A 15980-nucleotide genomic window follows, 5' to 3' on the forward strand; every position below is an offset into this window, starting at 1 on the left:
TGTCATATTCACTCAAACTTTACATGAAACCAAACTTCTACCTCGTACATTTTAAATGACTCATATTACATTATTTTCTGGTCTATGTTATAATGCTGCTTCCTCGTCACAAACACACTGTACCTGGAGTTATCTTGTGTTTCATTCACACATGTTTAACACACAAACCCTGCAAATACTGACTGTCTGAAGTGCTCCACTCTGTTTGTAAAGGGACAGTCTGGAATTTTGGACATAGGACCTCATTTCCTAGTGGGCCAGAGTGTTGGAGACGTGTGGAGACACTTTTTAAAATATTCTGTCCAGTCTTTGTATTTGCAGAGGTCACTTGTGCTAGGCTAGTGCATGTCAATGGCCATAGTTAGCCTGTTCCTCCAGACTGTTGATGTAAATGTCTGTGTTGATAGTTTTATTTCAAACATTATTCTAACCTTGCATCACATGAATCGACTCATGTTGAGGGACATTTTTCTGGTATATCAGTCCGCCACTGCCAAGCTTTCTATCAGGAAGTACAACTCGCTGCTGCTGCTCAGACACAAATCCTTCAAATGCAAGGTTGGTTTTACTTCTAAAATTATTCTATCGACACAGACATTTACATCGACAGTCTGGCGAAATAATTGTTTTGCCTTGAGTGTTTTGTGGAGTGGGTAAGACTGTTTTTAGTGGCAGGCTAACTATGGCCATTGACATGCACTAGTCTAGCACCAGCGACCTCTGCAAATACAAGGACTGAATGGAATATTTTAAAAAGTGTCTCCACACGTCTCCAACACTCTGGCTCACTAGGAAATGAGGTCCTATGTTCAAAATTCTGAACTGTATGCCTTCACTAGATTCATTTGGATCTCTATTGAACTAAAGGTAAAAAGTAGCTGTGAACTTGAAAACCACCACTACATGACATCACAAGGTGCAACAGAGCATTTTGAGCTTTGGAGATGTAGACATTTGGAAGCGGTAACAGCATTTTTACCTGTTTTAAAGCGCACAAGAGTCAATTTTGTGCAATAAAGGACCTATAAACAACTGAGAGATGTGGTTGATAAGACTGATCAATGGCTACATATTTCTTGTATTGTTCTCAATTAACACACAGGGGATTAGTGCAGTAGTATTGGTTATCCTGATAAAACTGGAGGCAAACACAGAAATACTTGGAACATGTAAAATGCTGTTGTGAGATTTGTGTTTTTGTGAATCTCTATAGCAAAACACACATAATAAACATCATACAATGCAGTATTTTTTATTACAACTAACTGGAGTGGAAGTGGTTAAACGTGTTCAATGCAGCGGTTGTCGGTTCAATCGCTGCTCTGACCAGTGCATACTGTTGTTGTATCCTTAGGCTAGACATTTTTATTGGCAGCCACGCTTCAGTCAGTCAACCCCAGGGAAGCTGTGGGGCTCGAGGCAGCGTGAGGGGAGAGGGAATGAATAATGTAGTAAAACGCTTTTTGAGGATCTCCAAAGACTCACTCATTGGCGGTATAGCAGATATATATTTACTTGTTTTTATAAATCTGTATATTTGTCACTTCTTTGATATATTTCACTATTTTATTTTATTCTTTGTTTCTTTTTTTATGTGAACTATTCTTATTTTGTTGTTTGGAAGCTGAAGTGTCCAATTTCCTTTTGGATCAATAAACTTTGTCTCTGGCTTTCACATCAAAGACACACCATTCAGCTTTGGTAATTGGATTGTCTTTGCACAAGTACACAACAGCATTAATATACCGGGTATCCAACTACTAACCTATCAGTAAGACGGAGAACGCCGCAACTAACTTTACCCCTCCCTGCTGTGTTCACATCATCTACAGTTTCTTAACAAATTACAAAATTAGTCATTTAATTCATAAATTCTAACCATATTTTAATTACGTTCTCAGTTACGAGTTTGAGCACGACTGCTTCAAAGTTTATACTGACGTGCAAATTGAGTTTATAATTGGTACAAAACCACATTGACAAAGCAGTCTCAAGGGGAATCCTTAAGCAGTGAAGAAATTGAAACCTCCTCATTGTTTTATTACCTGAGCTGCCGAAGCGTTAAATCTGATAAACTGTAATTAATACAATCCTAGGTTTGAATAATTTGAAACCATAATTAAGTAAGGCCAAACTGTCTTCAGATCTCTACAGTGAAAAGTCTATCTGGCCTCATCATTCGCCTTGTTAATTTGCACTTTAAATAATAGATCACTTCATGTCATTCCCAAGGCACAAGTGATTTCATATGGATTTAAAAATGCTGCGTGCTAATGTGTCTGTAATAACGTCTCATTTTTGTGTCTTGGTTTTGTTCCAGGCCATTTCCTTCCTGACTCCGCTGGCCGTGATTTTTGTGGTGAAGATAATTCAGAGGACAGACCGGACAGAGATCAAAGAAGCATGTTTAGGTACTGACCCACTCACTTCATTTTTCTGCTGATTTCTGCTTGTTAAATGTGTAGATCGATGAATAAATAATTTTTAACGCTTGTCAAGGTACTCTGCGTTAATAGGCCTGAATGATCCATATATGGGGGGTCTTTTTTTACTTAAATGTTTAAACGTGGTGAAGCAGTGTCCACTATTTGCTGATGTCCAAAGAAATGTTACTGCTATATCTGGAAAGGTTCATATTATGGCATTAAATATATCTTATCTTTTTATCCAATTACAGGTGTTGTTGCTCAAATACTAGGGAAGCACCACAAATTTGCAGAAAGTTTCATAATGTATTAACTTTTACTTATGTGCAGTTGTTTTGTTACTTGAGGGATAAATAACAGCTACACAACACATTTGGATTTTATTTTTATTTTAAGGAAGTAAATGCTATTTTCCGTCTCTGCGCTGGTTTGGTTCGGTTAATGTCAGGTATTGGCAAATATTTAAAGTGTTGGTGTTGGAAACTGAACTGAAAAAGCTGGATCAGTGCAAAGTAATTAACTTTACTGAGTGACATTACAATACACATTCTCACAGACATTTAATATTGAAAAAGTAATCTTCCTGTTCTTTGGTGTAACCTCTAAGATCTCTGCAGTCGGTGGATCAGCTCAGACCATACAGCAATAATTGGTTTTGGTGCAGATCTGAAGTCCAGTTCCCCCATCATCACCTGCCTTTTTTGAGACAAAAAGTGCTTGAAAAGAACAGGCCTGAATCAGATAGCCTCTCCACACAGCAGGTCTTTTAGATCTCTGTTAAATCAATACTCTGTGTCAGTGGGCGACCCAAGTGGTTAGCACCCTCCCCTCTCCCCCTCTTCCTCCCTCCTCCTCCCTCCTCCCCCTCACTGACATTTCATTATCATCTCTGCAAGGAGTTTGTGAGTAATCCACTGATTCTAAGAGATTTAATTTAGTGCACTGGTTTATTCAAACTCGTATGACTGTACAAAGAGGCAGAAACGCTCCTCTTGATTTTGATTGCATTGATTTTTTTAAAAACACATGCAGTCTAGCCTCCCACAGCCAAAAGAGATACCAAGTGTTTATCTGCTTATTACCAACAGTGCCTAGATTATTTATGTCAAAGCCTTAGTGCTTGGATGGGACACCACTGGGAATATCAGGTGACATAGTGGGACACCAGTGACAAAGTTGTTGTGTCCTTAGGCAAGACACTTCACCCACGTTCCCCAGTATGAATGTGGTGTGTGAGTGAGTGTTGGTGGTCGGAGGGGCTTGGTATCATTAGATAAGCAGGTGATGTGACTGGTCAGATCTGCTGAGAGGCCGCCCTGCCCACAATAAGAATACATGATCTTCAGGTTGTTTTAGCAACAAGTGAGTAACTGCAAGATAGCGCAGTTTAATGTCATACTGTGGAACATTTCTGGTATAAATAATTAATGACATGGAGAGAACATCTGGTGCTAGACTTTAGAGGTGGGTACTTTTTTTAATTTAACCAATCAGTGCTATTTGGTCGTGACATATGTAATGTGCTGCTAACGAGGTGAACTGGTATATTAAGCTTTTCCCAAATCGCGCAGGAAGAAGGACAATAACATCTTTCCCCTGGATAAAATTCACCAAACATTCTCTTTGTTCCACCTTTAAATCTTCGATCTTGGGAATTATTGTCAGCACAGAATATTATGGCTCTTCGCTGATTGGCTGGTTCCCAAACTCACACTTCCAGGGTTTTTGGAAACAGTGTATTCTGATTCCTGACCTAGTCGCTGGAGAGAAATGAAATTAAGTGGAGGCACTCGGTGACGCCAGCCTGGCTAATCTGGTTACACAAAAGTTACACACTGAACCTTCCACTTCCTGCAGGACAATGACATAGCATGTGAAAAATAATCAATAAGAAAGTCACATAATTATTAAGATTGTGAGTTGAATTTGAACTGGTCTATATCTTGCTTTTTTGCAGGGTACACACTTAATCTTCCAGATGAATGCGTGTAAACATCTGGAGGAGAGTCCAGGCGAAAGACTAATGTCCCTGAGGGTACAATAAAATCCACCTTTATCAGTCTCAATACAACCATACGGCAGTTACCTACATGCTGTAGTTAGCACCTTGTTGATGATAACACATGATTGGCTTCGTAGCTATAAGAGCAGCGCTAATGAAGATGCTTGTTGCTTGAATTCTAGTTTAAGTATGCAGCCATTTTCAGAGTGTTTCTTGGTTAAAAGTCCTGCAGAGACATTGCAGCGTCACAAAACATTAGGAAAGTTGAACACAAACCCAATTAAAGAGACACATAGAGAGATGAAGCAGCGTGCTTTGAGATTACAGGAGAGGAGAGGCCATTATCCGGCACTGAGCAGCTCTTATGTGGAACTTTATTGGTGTGCGTCAAAACAACATCACTCACAGGAGCACAGACGAAAGAGCCGTCATTAATCTAACAAGTTTTCTATTTGCATTGGTTTGTGTTATTACCAAATTGTACTTTGAATGAATTACCTATAGAAAATGGGAAATGTCAAAAAAACAAACAAATAAAACAAAATGCTGCCATGAAAATCCACCATGTTTGAAACAGCAGTGCAAAATATCCATAGAGATCTTTACTCCTAAATGCATTTATCGCTCTGTGGTGTCAGTGTACTTTTAAATCAACACTAAATGGTATTTATCGTCTTAACACATCAGTTTAACATTAGGCTGACAAAAATCCTGAACTCTACACACCCATTTTAGTGCTATATATACCAAATGAAAGAAAGTGTCAAGTTCAAAGTTGTTTGAAGTAGCAGAACTAACATAGATTACTATGCCTTTTCCTTATTCTTTACAATCTCAAAACAACACTATCAAAAATACTTGTAGCAGTATATTTGTAACACTGATAAGCAATGCTGAACTAAAATAACTAATATTACTTTAAAGGTGCACCGGTGTGGGGTCCCTGCTGGTCTCCATCATACACTGTATAAAAGAAGTGGACTAAGCGAGTGTTCAGCGCCGCTCAAATGAGGCTCACAATACTAACAGTTACAGGAGAGAATCTGGAGCCAGACTCTGTGTTATGAATAAGATTTTTTTGACGGACAAAATAGCGTATGCAGGTTAATACGAACATTTTAAGACCAAAATGACGAGGCTCACTGCCGCAGTTACAGAGAGAAGGACGGCAAGATCCAAATGTGAGTCAAATTGGAGCCAGAGTCAGAAGGAGCCAGAAGAGCTTCCTGGCGAACTTCCTATTTGGCACACAGTGGCTAGTGCGTTAGCTATGTCCACTCATATACGGTCAGTGTTGGGAAGGTTACTTTTAAAATGTATTCCCCTACAGATTACAGATTACATACCCCCAAATGTACTTTGTAATGAAATCCATTAAATTACTTAAGGTGAGTAACGTAATCTGAATACTTTGGATTACTTGATTTGCTATAGAGAAGCAAAGACTAGGATATCGTAACATAAGATGTTTTGTCTGATAAAAGAAAATAAAAAGCCCAGACTTTACTTAACCAAATCAAAAATATTATTGATAGAAAAGGAGGAGGAGACACGGTCCACGCAGCATGGTTTAGTCCTGTTAAATCCTGATTTAGACATAGTTTAGACCTGGTTTGGACCGTGTTTGGACCTGGTTTTAGTCCTGGTTTTAGTCCTGGCTTTAGTCCTGGTTTAGACTTGGTTTTAGACTTGGGTTTAGACTTGGTTTTAGACCTGGTTTAGACCTGGTTTTAAAAGTGGTTTAGACCTGGTTTAGACCTGGTTTAGTGTCCGGCAATGGGTCACTGTTACTCCCCAAAACTGTATACGGCCTATAGTCTCCGTGGAGATAGTATTCTCTGGAATGTTCTACAATATGGCATTAAACTTACCTTACAATTACTATATTACTTTTGGGGTGTCTGAAAAGGTGGTCAGGGTGATCACATCTGACAGTGTTATTAAAACATTAGGAAATTTAGCATGTTGACTCAATTCCATGCCAATAAAGTTATTCATGAGAATGACTTTAGTCTTGTTGTTTAAAGGGCCCATATTGCACTACACACAAACCCTGCACATTAAGGCTGAGTTCTTCTCTCAAACAGAAAGCACTCCGTTCCACTTTGTGATCTCATGTGGTAATAAAGGAAGTGCCCAACTGTGTCTGTCCACACACTATTACTAATTTCAGCTCTGGAATTGCCCATCTCTAGTGAACTAAAGGTTAAAAGTAGCCGTTAAAGGGCCCATCTCATGCAAAATCAACTTTTCAGTGCTTTTTCTATTTTTTCTACCTCTAAGAGTGATGTGTGGGCCTTATATATGTCGCTGAAGTGGTTTTTAGATTGATCTGGCATTGATTGATTGATTTTTTAACAAATTGCAGCATATTTCTGCCACCCTCCACGTCACAACGAACTAAAGCCTGCTACAACGATGACGAGGCCAGCTACACCTATGATGCATTTGATGTAGCAGAAAATGTTTCGCACCCACCCCCCTCCCCGCTCCACCGCCTCCACCCCACCTCCACCCCGCATCGGCTGACAATTCCAACATGAACACCTAAACAAAAGCGACAGCATAAGCTCATTGTTCTTCACTTTAGTGTACATGATATAATAAGATTATTTACTAGCATTTATTAATACTTTACCAATCACTAATGTTCAGCTGATGTCGACGCGGTGCTTGCGCTTTGTGCACCTCAAAGTCCTCGTCCGATTCTGGGTCCAACACATAAGGCTGAACGCGCTGTATCGCCATGATGAATAAAAGTTTATTCCTGCCGCTATCAGTGTGCACGCCTGTGTCCCCCTCCCTCCCTGAAATGGGCGGAGGAAGGGCGGCTCACTCAGAGTCACGTTTGGAGGGCGGAGCCTGTGCTTTCTCAGGACGGGCGGGGAGATGAGCAATAGATGGCCATTCATAGTTCCTGGTCTGTGACTGCCTCCAAGAAATCAGTAAAATTTCATGACTATTGTGTAATGGATGTTCCAAAACCCAAATTGTGCCTGTATATGTGCAGAAGATACAATGTAAAAAGAGTTTGCATGAGACGGGCCCTTTAACTTGAAAAGACACATGAATATTAAAGTGCTACTCAAAAATGTCTGAATGAAATAAACTACAACTCCAGGTATTTCTGAGGAGGTAATAGCATTATAACATGACTTAAAGCTCATATGAGTGAACTTTGCAAAACACAGAACGTTTAAATGATCCATTTTGTGCAAGCCAGTAGTCTGTAGGCAGCTTGTATTGAGCAGCTGATGAAGTTACGGTTTTGAAATGAGGAAGAATAATCAATCAATACAACGTACAGAAATTTATTACTGCTTGAACTGAAGAACTGTGCTGAGATGTTGAGATTTCAAAGACTCAAATTGACAATCAATGATCCACTGTCGGCATATAGAGTTGTAAATTGAAATGAAATTTAAAAAAGGCTGTTTTGTGATATGAACTTGTATTTTCTCAGACTTTTGCAGCCCTATTATCTCTCAAAGCACCCAATGTTTTGAACTTTAGATGAGATTTTCCACTAACTGCACTATGAGTTGTGCCATCAGTGACTGTTTGATTTTGTTTATAAAGCATGAAAACTATCAGGCAGAACAGGAGATAGCAGCGGCTTCATTGTCTTGCGTGTGTGGGCTGATCGAAGCAATAGAAATACTCATTGTTAGGAGTTGTCAGTCTTTGAGTTGTTGTGACACTGCTCCTCCTCCTCATCACTGCGTCACTATAGAGAACATTTTATTTTTGTAAATACTGGAGACTTGGGTTAAATACTGGACTAGGTGTGTGCATTTTGTTTTTTAACTCTAACCCAAACTATTTTAAAAGTACAATTTAAGAGATTCAACTTGACCACTTTTCCAGTGGAGGGTCTGTCACCTGCTTGTGAAAATGTTTTTGCTTTGCCTAGAATGTCCCACAGCATGGCATTAGACTTACCTATCTTGCAATTATTCATATTTGTACTGCTTTGAAATACCTTGAAAAATACAGTATGTATTCCTACTATGAGTGGGCTTGCTTCTTCACAGACCTGGTGGTGCAAACGAAATGAGATAAATTAGTATAATGCCCAGGGTTCCCATGGTCATGGAAATTCTGGAAAAGTCATGAAATTTTAGTATCCCGTTCAAGCAGGGTTCTATTAAGTTCTCTTTACGCTATTATGATTATTTCCAAACATATGCTCCTTTTATTTAGAAGTTAAGACAATAAATGCACTGACAGTTTTTTGAATGTTAAAAACCTATAACACCAAACCATAAGGTGAGTGGAAAGGGTTAACATTTCATAATTAGCCCTAAAAGACACTTTAGGTCATGAAAAAGTCATGGAAATGCTTTGAAATGTTGTCACTGAAATAAAGTGGGATCCCTGAATGCCGTACTGTATGTGTTTGAGTGAGAGATGTATGTGGGAGTGGGTATTTTGGGCTTTTGTTTTATGAATTGTGCGGATTATGTGGCATGGGAAATGTCTTTGGCTGCAATCCTGCATATTTACAAGTACATATTTGTCCTGTGCATTATCTTGTCTTTTAATATGCATTGTCCCTTTAATAGATAAATACAAATACTGTGGAACATTCCAGGCAAAGCATCTCTATGATGTTGATAGACCCCAGTGTTGTAGTCAAGACCACACTAATCGAGACCAAGACCTGTCCAAGACCACAAGGTCCCAAGCCCGAGATAAGAACAAGACCTCTGAGGGTCAAGGCCAAGACAAGACCAAGACTTTTAAAGGCTGAAATTGAGACAAGACCGAGACCACAGCTCATCCAGACCAAATCAAGACCATCTTTGTAATTTTCTACATTTATTTCTATTTTACAATTATTTTGGCACATTTATATCAATGTTTTTTATAAATCTAGCTCCATTTTATCACTGGTCGAGTGTCAGACCTTGAGACCGAGACAAGACCGAGTCCAAGTGCCTTCAAGACTGTGACAAAACAGAGTCCAAGCACCTTCAAGACTGAGACAAGATTGAGTCAAAGCGCCTTCAAGACTCAGACAAGACCGAGTCCAAGCACCTTCAAGACCGAGAGAAGATTGAGTCCAAGCGCCTTCAAGACCGAGACAAGACCGAGTCCAAATGCCTTCAAAACTGAGACAAGACCGAGTCCAAGCGCCTTCAAGATCGAAACAAGGCCAAGTCCAAGCTTCTTCAAGACAGAGAAAAGACTGAGTTCAAGCACCTTCAAGAGTGAGACAAGACGGAGTCCAAATGCCTTCAAGAGTGAGACAAGACCTAGTCCAAGCACCTTCAAGACTGAGACAAGACCGAGTCCAAACGCCTTCGAGACTGAGACAAGACCGAGTCCAAACGCCTTCAAGACTCAGACAAGACCGAGTCCAAGCACCTTCAAGACCGAGAGAAGATTGAGTCCAAACGCCTTCAAGATCGAGACAAGACCGAGTCCAAACGCCTTCAAGACTCAGACAAGACTGAGTCCAAGCGCCTTCAAGACCGAGAGAAGATTGAGTCCAAACGCCTTCAAGACTCAGACAAGACCGAGTCCAAGCACCTTCAAGACCGAGAGAAGATTGAGTCCAAACGCCTTCAAGATCGAGACAAGACCGAGTCCAAACGCCTTCAAAACTGAGACAAGACCGAGTCCAAGCGCCTTCAAGATCGAGACAAGGCCAAGTACAAGCTTCTTCAAGACCGAGACAAGACCGAGTCCAAGCACCTTCAAGAGTGAGACAAGACCGAGTCCAAACGCCTTCAAAATTGAGACAAGACCGAGTCCAAGCACCTTCAAGACTCAGACAAGACCAAGTCCAAGACGAAACCAAGACTGCAAAAGAAGTACCTCGAGGCCAGTCTTGAAACCAAGACCGGTCTCGAGTACCACGACACTAATGGCTCCTACACCAGAAAAGTTAGTTTGAGCCTCTTTTTTCAATCATCAAGTCAGATGAGGCGTTTCTATTCTTTATCAACCATAAAATAATCAATCCTAAGTTAAGTTGGAAGGCAAAATCAGACATGCTGTGTGTATTTTAATCACCGTTGTTTGTGAACACGCCCGTCTAAAACTGTACAAGGGTCTTTTCATCAGAGGAGCAAATATTTAGACAGAGGAGTCCGTCTGAATCGGCCAATCAAGGGCCTCCGTGCACTTCCACAGGACCGAGTGTGAGTGTGTGTGTGTGTGTGTGTGTGAGTGTGTGTGTGAGTGTGTGTGAGTGTGTGTGTGAGGGCCGCAGCTCCCAAAGCTCTGATTACTCATTAGGCCTTTAACTGTGTGACATTGTGCTTCAGAGCAATTACCAATCAAGCTCTGGGCAAGACAGAAAAGAGAAAAGAGAAAGACAGAGACAGAGAGAGAGAGAGAGAGAGAGGGGAGAGACAGAAAGAGACTCAGAGGGGAAGAGAGAGAAGAGGAGCAGAAAGGGGAACGTAAGAGAGAGAGGGAGGGAGAGAGACTGAGAGAAAGAAGAAGAATATAGAGCGAGAGAGAAAGAGGAGAGATATACAGAAAGAAAGAATGAAAAAAAAAGAAAGTAAGAATGAAAGAAAGAAAGAGGGACAAAAATAGGGGAAGGGGAGAGAAAGCCGGAGAAAAAGAGGAGAGGGTAAGTGGAAAGAGCGAGAGGGAGAGAGACAGAAAGATAAAAAGATGGATGGTCAGAAAGAGTGAAAGAGAGAGAGAAAAAGGAAAGAGAGAAAGAGCACAGAAAGAGAGAGAAAAAAGAGAAGGTGAGAAAGAGGGGAAGGGGAGAGAGAGCGAGAGACAACGTGGAAAGAGACCGGAAGAAAAAAGAGAAAGAGGAGAGAGAAAGTGGAAAGAGTGAGAGAAGAGAGCGACAGAAAGAAAGAAGAGAGAAAGAGGGATGGTCACAGAGAGCGAGAGAGAAAGAGAAGAGAGAGAGGAAAAAGAGAAAAAGGACAGGAGAGAGAAATAAGAGAGAAGGAGAGAAAGAGGGGAAGGGGAGAGAGCAAGAGAGAAAGTGGAAAGAAAGAGAAGAGAGACAGAAAGAAAGAGGAGAGAAAGAGGGATGCTCAGAGAGAGTGAGAGCAAAAGAAGAGATGGAGAAAGAGACAGAAAGAAGAGAGATGGAGAGAGCGAGGATAGAGAAAGTGGAAATAGAGAGATGAGAGAGAGACAGAAAGACGAGAGAAAGAAAGAAGAGAAAAAGAAGGATGGTCACAGAGAGTGTCGGAGAAAGAGCAGAGACTGTGGAAAGAGAAAGAGAGAGAAAGAAGAGAGCGAGAGAAAGAGGAGAGAGAGGAAAGAGAGAAAGAAGAGAGAGAGAGAAAGAAGAGAGAGAGAGAGAACAAGTGGAAAGAGACACAGAAAGAAAGAAGAGAGAAAGAGGGATGGCCAGAGAGAGAGAGAGAGAAGAGAGAGGAAGGGAGAAAGTAAAAAGAGAGAGAGGTGAAATAGGAGAGAAAGAATGATGGTCAGAGAAAGCGAGAGAGAAAAAAGAGAGAAGAAAGAGAGAAAGGACAGAGAGATGATGAGAGAGAGGGAGAGAAAGAGAAAGTGGAAAGAGAGAGAGGAGAGAGAGAGACACAATGAAAAGAGAAAGAGGGAAGGTCAGAGGGAGCAGGGAGGAATGAGGAGAGAGGGGAAAGAGAGAAAGAGGACAGAGAGAGGGAGAGAAAGAAGACAGAAAGCGAGAGAGAAGAGAGAGAGAGAGACAGACGGAAAGAAAGAGAAGAGAAAGTGGGATGGTCAGAGTGAGTGAGAGTGAGAGAGAGAGAGAAAAAGAGGACAGAGAGAGAGAGAAAGAAGAGAGAGGAAGAGAGAAAGTAAAAAGAGAGAGAGGTGAAATAGACAGAAAGAAAGAAGAGAGAAAGAGGGATGGTCAGAGAGCGCGAGAGAGAAGAAAGAGGGAAAGGACAGAGAGACGATGAGAGAGAGGGAGAGAAAGAGAAAGTGGAAAGAGAGAGAGGAGAGAGAGAGACACAAAGAAAAGAGAAAGAGGGATGGTCAGAGAGAGTGAGAGAGAGAGGAAAGAGAGAAAGGACAGAGAGACGATGAGAGAGAGGGTGAAAAAGAGAAAGTGGAAAGAGAGAGAGGAGAGAGAGAGTCACAAAGAAAAGAGAAAGAGGGAAGGTCAGAGGGAGCAGGGAGGAATGAGGAGAGAGGGGAAAGAGAGAAAGAGGACAAAGAGAGGGAGAGAAAGAGAGAGGGGGGCAGAGAGAAAGTGGAAAGAGAGAGAGAGGAGAGGGAGACAGATGGAAAGAAAGAAAAGAGAAAGAGGGATGGTCAGAGAGAGTGAGAGAGAGAGGAAAGAGAGAAAGGACAGAGAGACGATGAGAGAGAGGGAGAGAAAGAGAAAGTGGAAAGAGAGAGAGGAGAGAGAGAGTCACAAAGAAAAGAGAAAAAGGGAAGGTCAGAGGGAGCAGGGGGGAATGAGGAGAGAGGGGAAAGAGAGAAAGAGAAAGAGGACAAAGAGAGGGAGAGAAAGAGAGAGGGGGGGCAGAGAGAAAGTGGAAAGAGAGAGAGAGGAGAGGGAGACAGACGGAAAGAAAGAAAAGAGAAAGAGGGATGGTCAGAGAGAGTGAGAGAGAGAGAGGAAAGAGAGAGAAAGAGATGAGAGAGGAGTGGAGCGTGCGAGAGACAGAGGGAGAGTGGGTGGGTGGGTGGGACGCTCTGGTGATGAGACTCCGAGCTGAAGCAGAGGAGTCATTTGGATAAAGAAGTGCAGTAGATTTAAAGTGAGCAGGTGCTCCGCTCTTGGTCCCTGTAATTGGCCGTAATGTTGGAAACTCATCAGCGTAACAGCAGGTATAATGTCAGACCGCAGCAAAGACTCTCTAATAAGAATATATAGTAATAATAAAGACTTAAGAAATTACTCGGTTTCATCTGGACTCTTTGGTTTCCTCGGTAACCCATAGTAATAAGAGGAAGAGGGCAAGACACAATTCCCACGAGATCTGGACCATGAGAACAATTGTGTGGTTTAGATTACAATTTTGGGCTTCATTTTTTATTCATTTAATACTTTTTACTCCTCTATGGGGGCCGGGGCTTTTTTCCAATTTTTATTTTGATCCTAAGAACGTTGACCTTTTTAGATTTTTATGTCTTCATGAACTGAAAAAAGAGAAAAGGTTTAGTCTGTATTGTCATTTAAATTAAGAAAAAAAAAAAGAGTTTGCTAATTTAGAGACTCTCAGCTGTCATAGGTGTAATTTATGTTTTTTTTTCTCGTTCATCCTCCTCTAAGGCCAAGGAAATGTACAGTAAAATTAAATTAGATCACAGCCTTGACTTTTAAAGTGGTTAACCTTCTACAAAGAGGATCTCATTGAAGTATAGTTTATGATACTAATCACAAATTATGTCTCTGTTCTTTAAATGTTTTTTTAAAATGTAGTCGGGGCTATTATAAGACTATTAGGCTACTGTAACGTACTCCTCATCGGAACACCTGGCAGGAGCATCCGGAGACTGAAATACATCCAGAACAGCGCTGCCAGGATCCTGATGAGGGTGCGAAAATTTGACCATATCACCCCCATCCTGAAATCCCTTCACTGGCTCCCGTATCCCACTCCGGACTGAGTATAGGCGAGTTTCACTGTTGACAAAAGCGTGCGTTGCATGCTGGGAATTATTTTGGTCGGCGGCAAGAAACAATAATTCAACATGACGGACTGAGCGAGAAAGCACGTAAAGGGTATTGATCCTGGTTATTTATCCACTCTGATAGCAGAGGACCCAAGACAATTTGACCAGAAATTGGTCATCAGCATCGATGGACGCCAAATCACCCTTTTCAACCCCGACAAAAGGTGGACCAAACCAAATTTCTGGTCAGAATCGCCAACTACCTGGACAAATATTCACTTCGGCGATATCCACAATGACTTGGTGGAAACTCCTGGGCCATTCACAGCAGAAAAGATGAAAGACTACAAGAGTCTCGATGCGTTGTTGAACTTGTTGGAGTCCACTGTTTGCTAGGATCTTCTACGTTTGCTCTGCGAATGTTTGAAAGCCGTTTTAATTCACCGTTAGTGGTTCTTTTCACTCAGAATACGAAACAGACATTTTCCTTCTTCCGTGCTTCTATTTGTGCATCCGATAATGCAGCAGGAATTTACCATTATCGGGGATAAATACGCGAGGTTACGCACTGTGTTTGACCGCTATCGTGTTTCTTGCCTCCGACCAAAATATTTCCCAGCATGCAACGCGGGCTTTTAATAACAATGGCGTCAGCTGAAACTCGCCTATAAGGTCTCCCTCCTCACCCACCAGTGCATCCACGGTCACTCCCCCCAGTACCTTAAGGAACTCCTCACTCCCCAGACCCCGTCACACACCCTCCGCTCTGCATCCACCAACACTCTCCAACCCCCCAGAACCAAACTCTGCACCATGGCTGATCGGGCCTTTTCAGCTGCAGCTCCAAGGCTTTGGAATATTCTCCCCGACCACTTGAGAGCCCCACAGTCTACTTCTGTTTTTAAACGAAATCTTAAAACGTATCTTTTTACTAAAGCCTTTTGTTGATTGTATTTTATTTTTGTTTTATCTTATTGGTTACTGTAATAATTTTAGCTTGATGCACTGTTTGCTGATGCACTTTTATTCTGTTTTTTTGTTTTTTTTTTTTTTACCTGTAGCACTTTGAGATTATTTTATGTAAAGTGCAATATAAATAAAATGTATTATTATTATTACATTTATTACTATTATTATTTAAAATATATCACTCATTTTACCAGGTTTGGCATTTTTTCTCCTAACAACATGAAAATTGGCACTACACACACCCGTACCAGCAGGATGACACCCTCTGAATCTGGGATCGGTCAGATGAGCGGTTCGAGAGTCACACATGGAACAGACAAACAAACAGACACACAGAGACGTTCCTTGAATTAATAGGTGGATATTTGTCAAGCTTGGTGGTTTTGCTGACTTTGTTCAAAAACGCTCATGCTTGTTATACTTTACACACAAAAAAATACTATACCGGTGACAGACATCCCTTCAGAAAAGTTATATAGTGCACCTTTAAATACATATCTACTGTAATCACTGTTTAAGGGGCTCACATTACGCACAGTCGACCCTTGTGAGCTTTAAGCCAAGTTAGAACGTTGTTACCTCATCAAAAACATACCCAAAGATCAAAATGCTCTGTTCCACCTTGTGATGTCATGAAGTGGTAGTTAACAGCTAGTTTTAATGTTTAGTTTAGTAGAGGCTGAAATTGTCCAAATGATTCTAGTGAAGGTGCATGGAGTTTAAAAACACAGTGGAGAACTTCTTGTATTACCACATGGAATCACCAGAGTGTTTTCTGTTTGAGAGACTTTTCTGAAGGGACGTCTGACATTGTTATAGTATTATTTATTTTTTTATGTGTAAAGTATAGCAAGCATAACAGTTTTTGAACAAAGTCAGCAAAACCACCAAGCTTGACAAATATCCACCTATTAATTCAAGGAACGTCTCTGTGTGTCTGTTTGTTTGTCTTTTCCACGTGTGACTCTCAAACCTCAAATCTCAAATTCAGAGGGTGTCATCCTAACGATACAGGTGTGTCCAGTGCCAATTTTCATGTTGTC

The 15980-nt window shown here is 41.1% G+C and overlaps 1 protein-coding gene across 1 annotated transcript in view; it reads left to right on the plus strand.

Annotated features, from left to right (window-relative positions):
* plpp4 (phospholipid phosphatase 4) overlaps positions 1-15980 on the plus strand; it is a 176602-nt gene that overhangs the window by 125952 nt on the left and 34670 nt on the right. The window contains exon 3 of the mRNA XM_020933594.1: positions 2321-2411. Within this exon, the coding sequence (XP_020789253.1) occupies positions 2321-2411 (91 nt within the window). The remainder of the gene's footprint in view (positions 1-2320; positions 2412-15980) is intronic.

The sequence above is a fragment of the Boleophthalmus pectinirostris genome, unplaced genomic scaffold, assembly GCF_026225935.1.
Source record: "Boleophthalmus pectinirostris isolate CB_2022bp ecotype Guang Dong unplaced genomic scaffold, ASM2622593v1 HiC_scaffold_5, whole genome shotgun sequence".
NCBI classification, from domain to species: domain Eukaryota; kingdom Metazoa; phylum Chordata; class Actinopteri; order Gobiiformes; family Gobiidae; genus Boleophthalmus; species Boleophthalmus pectinirostris.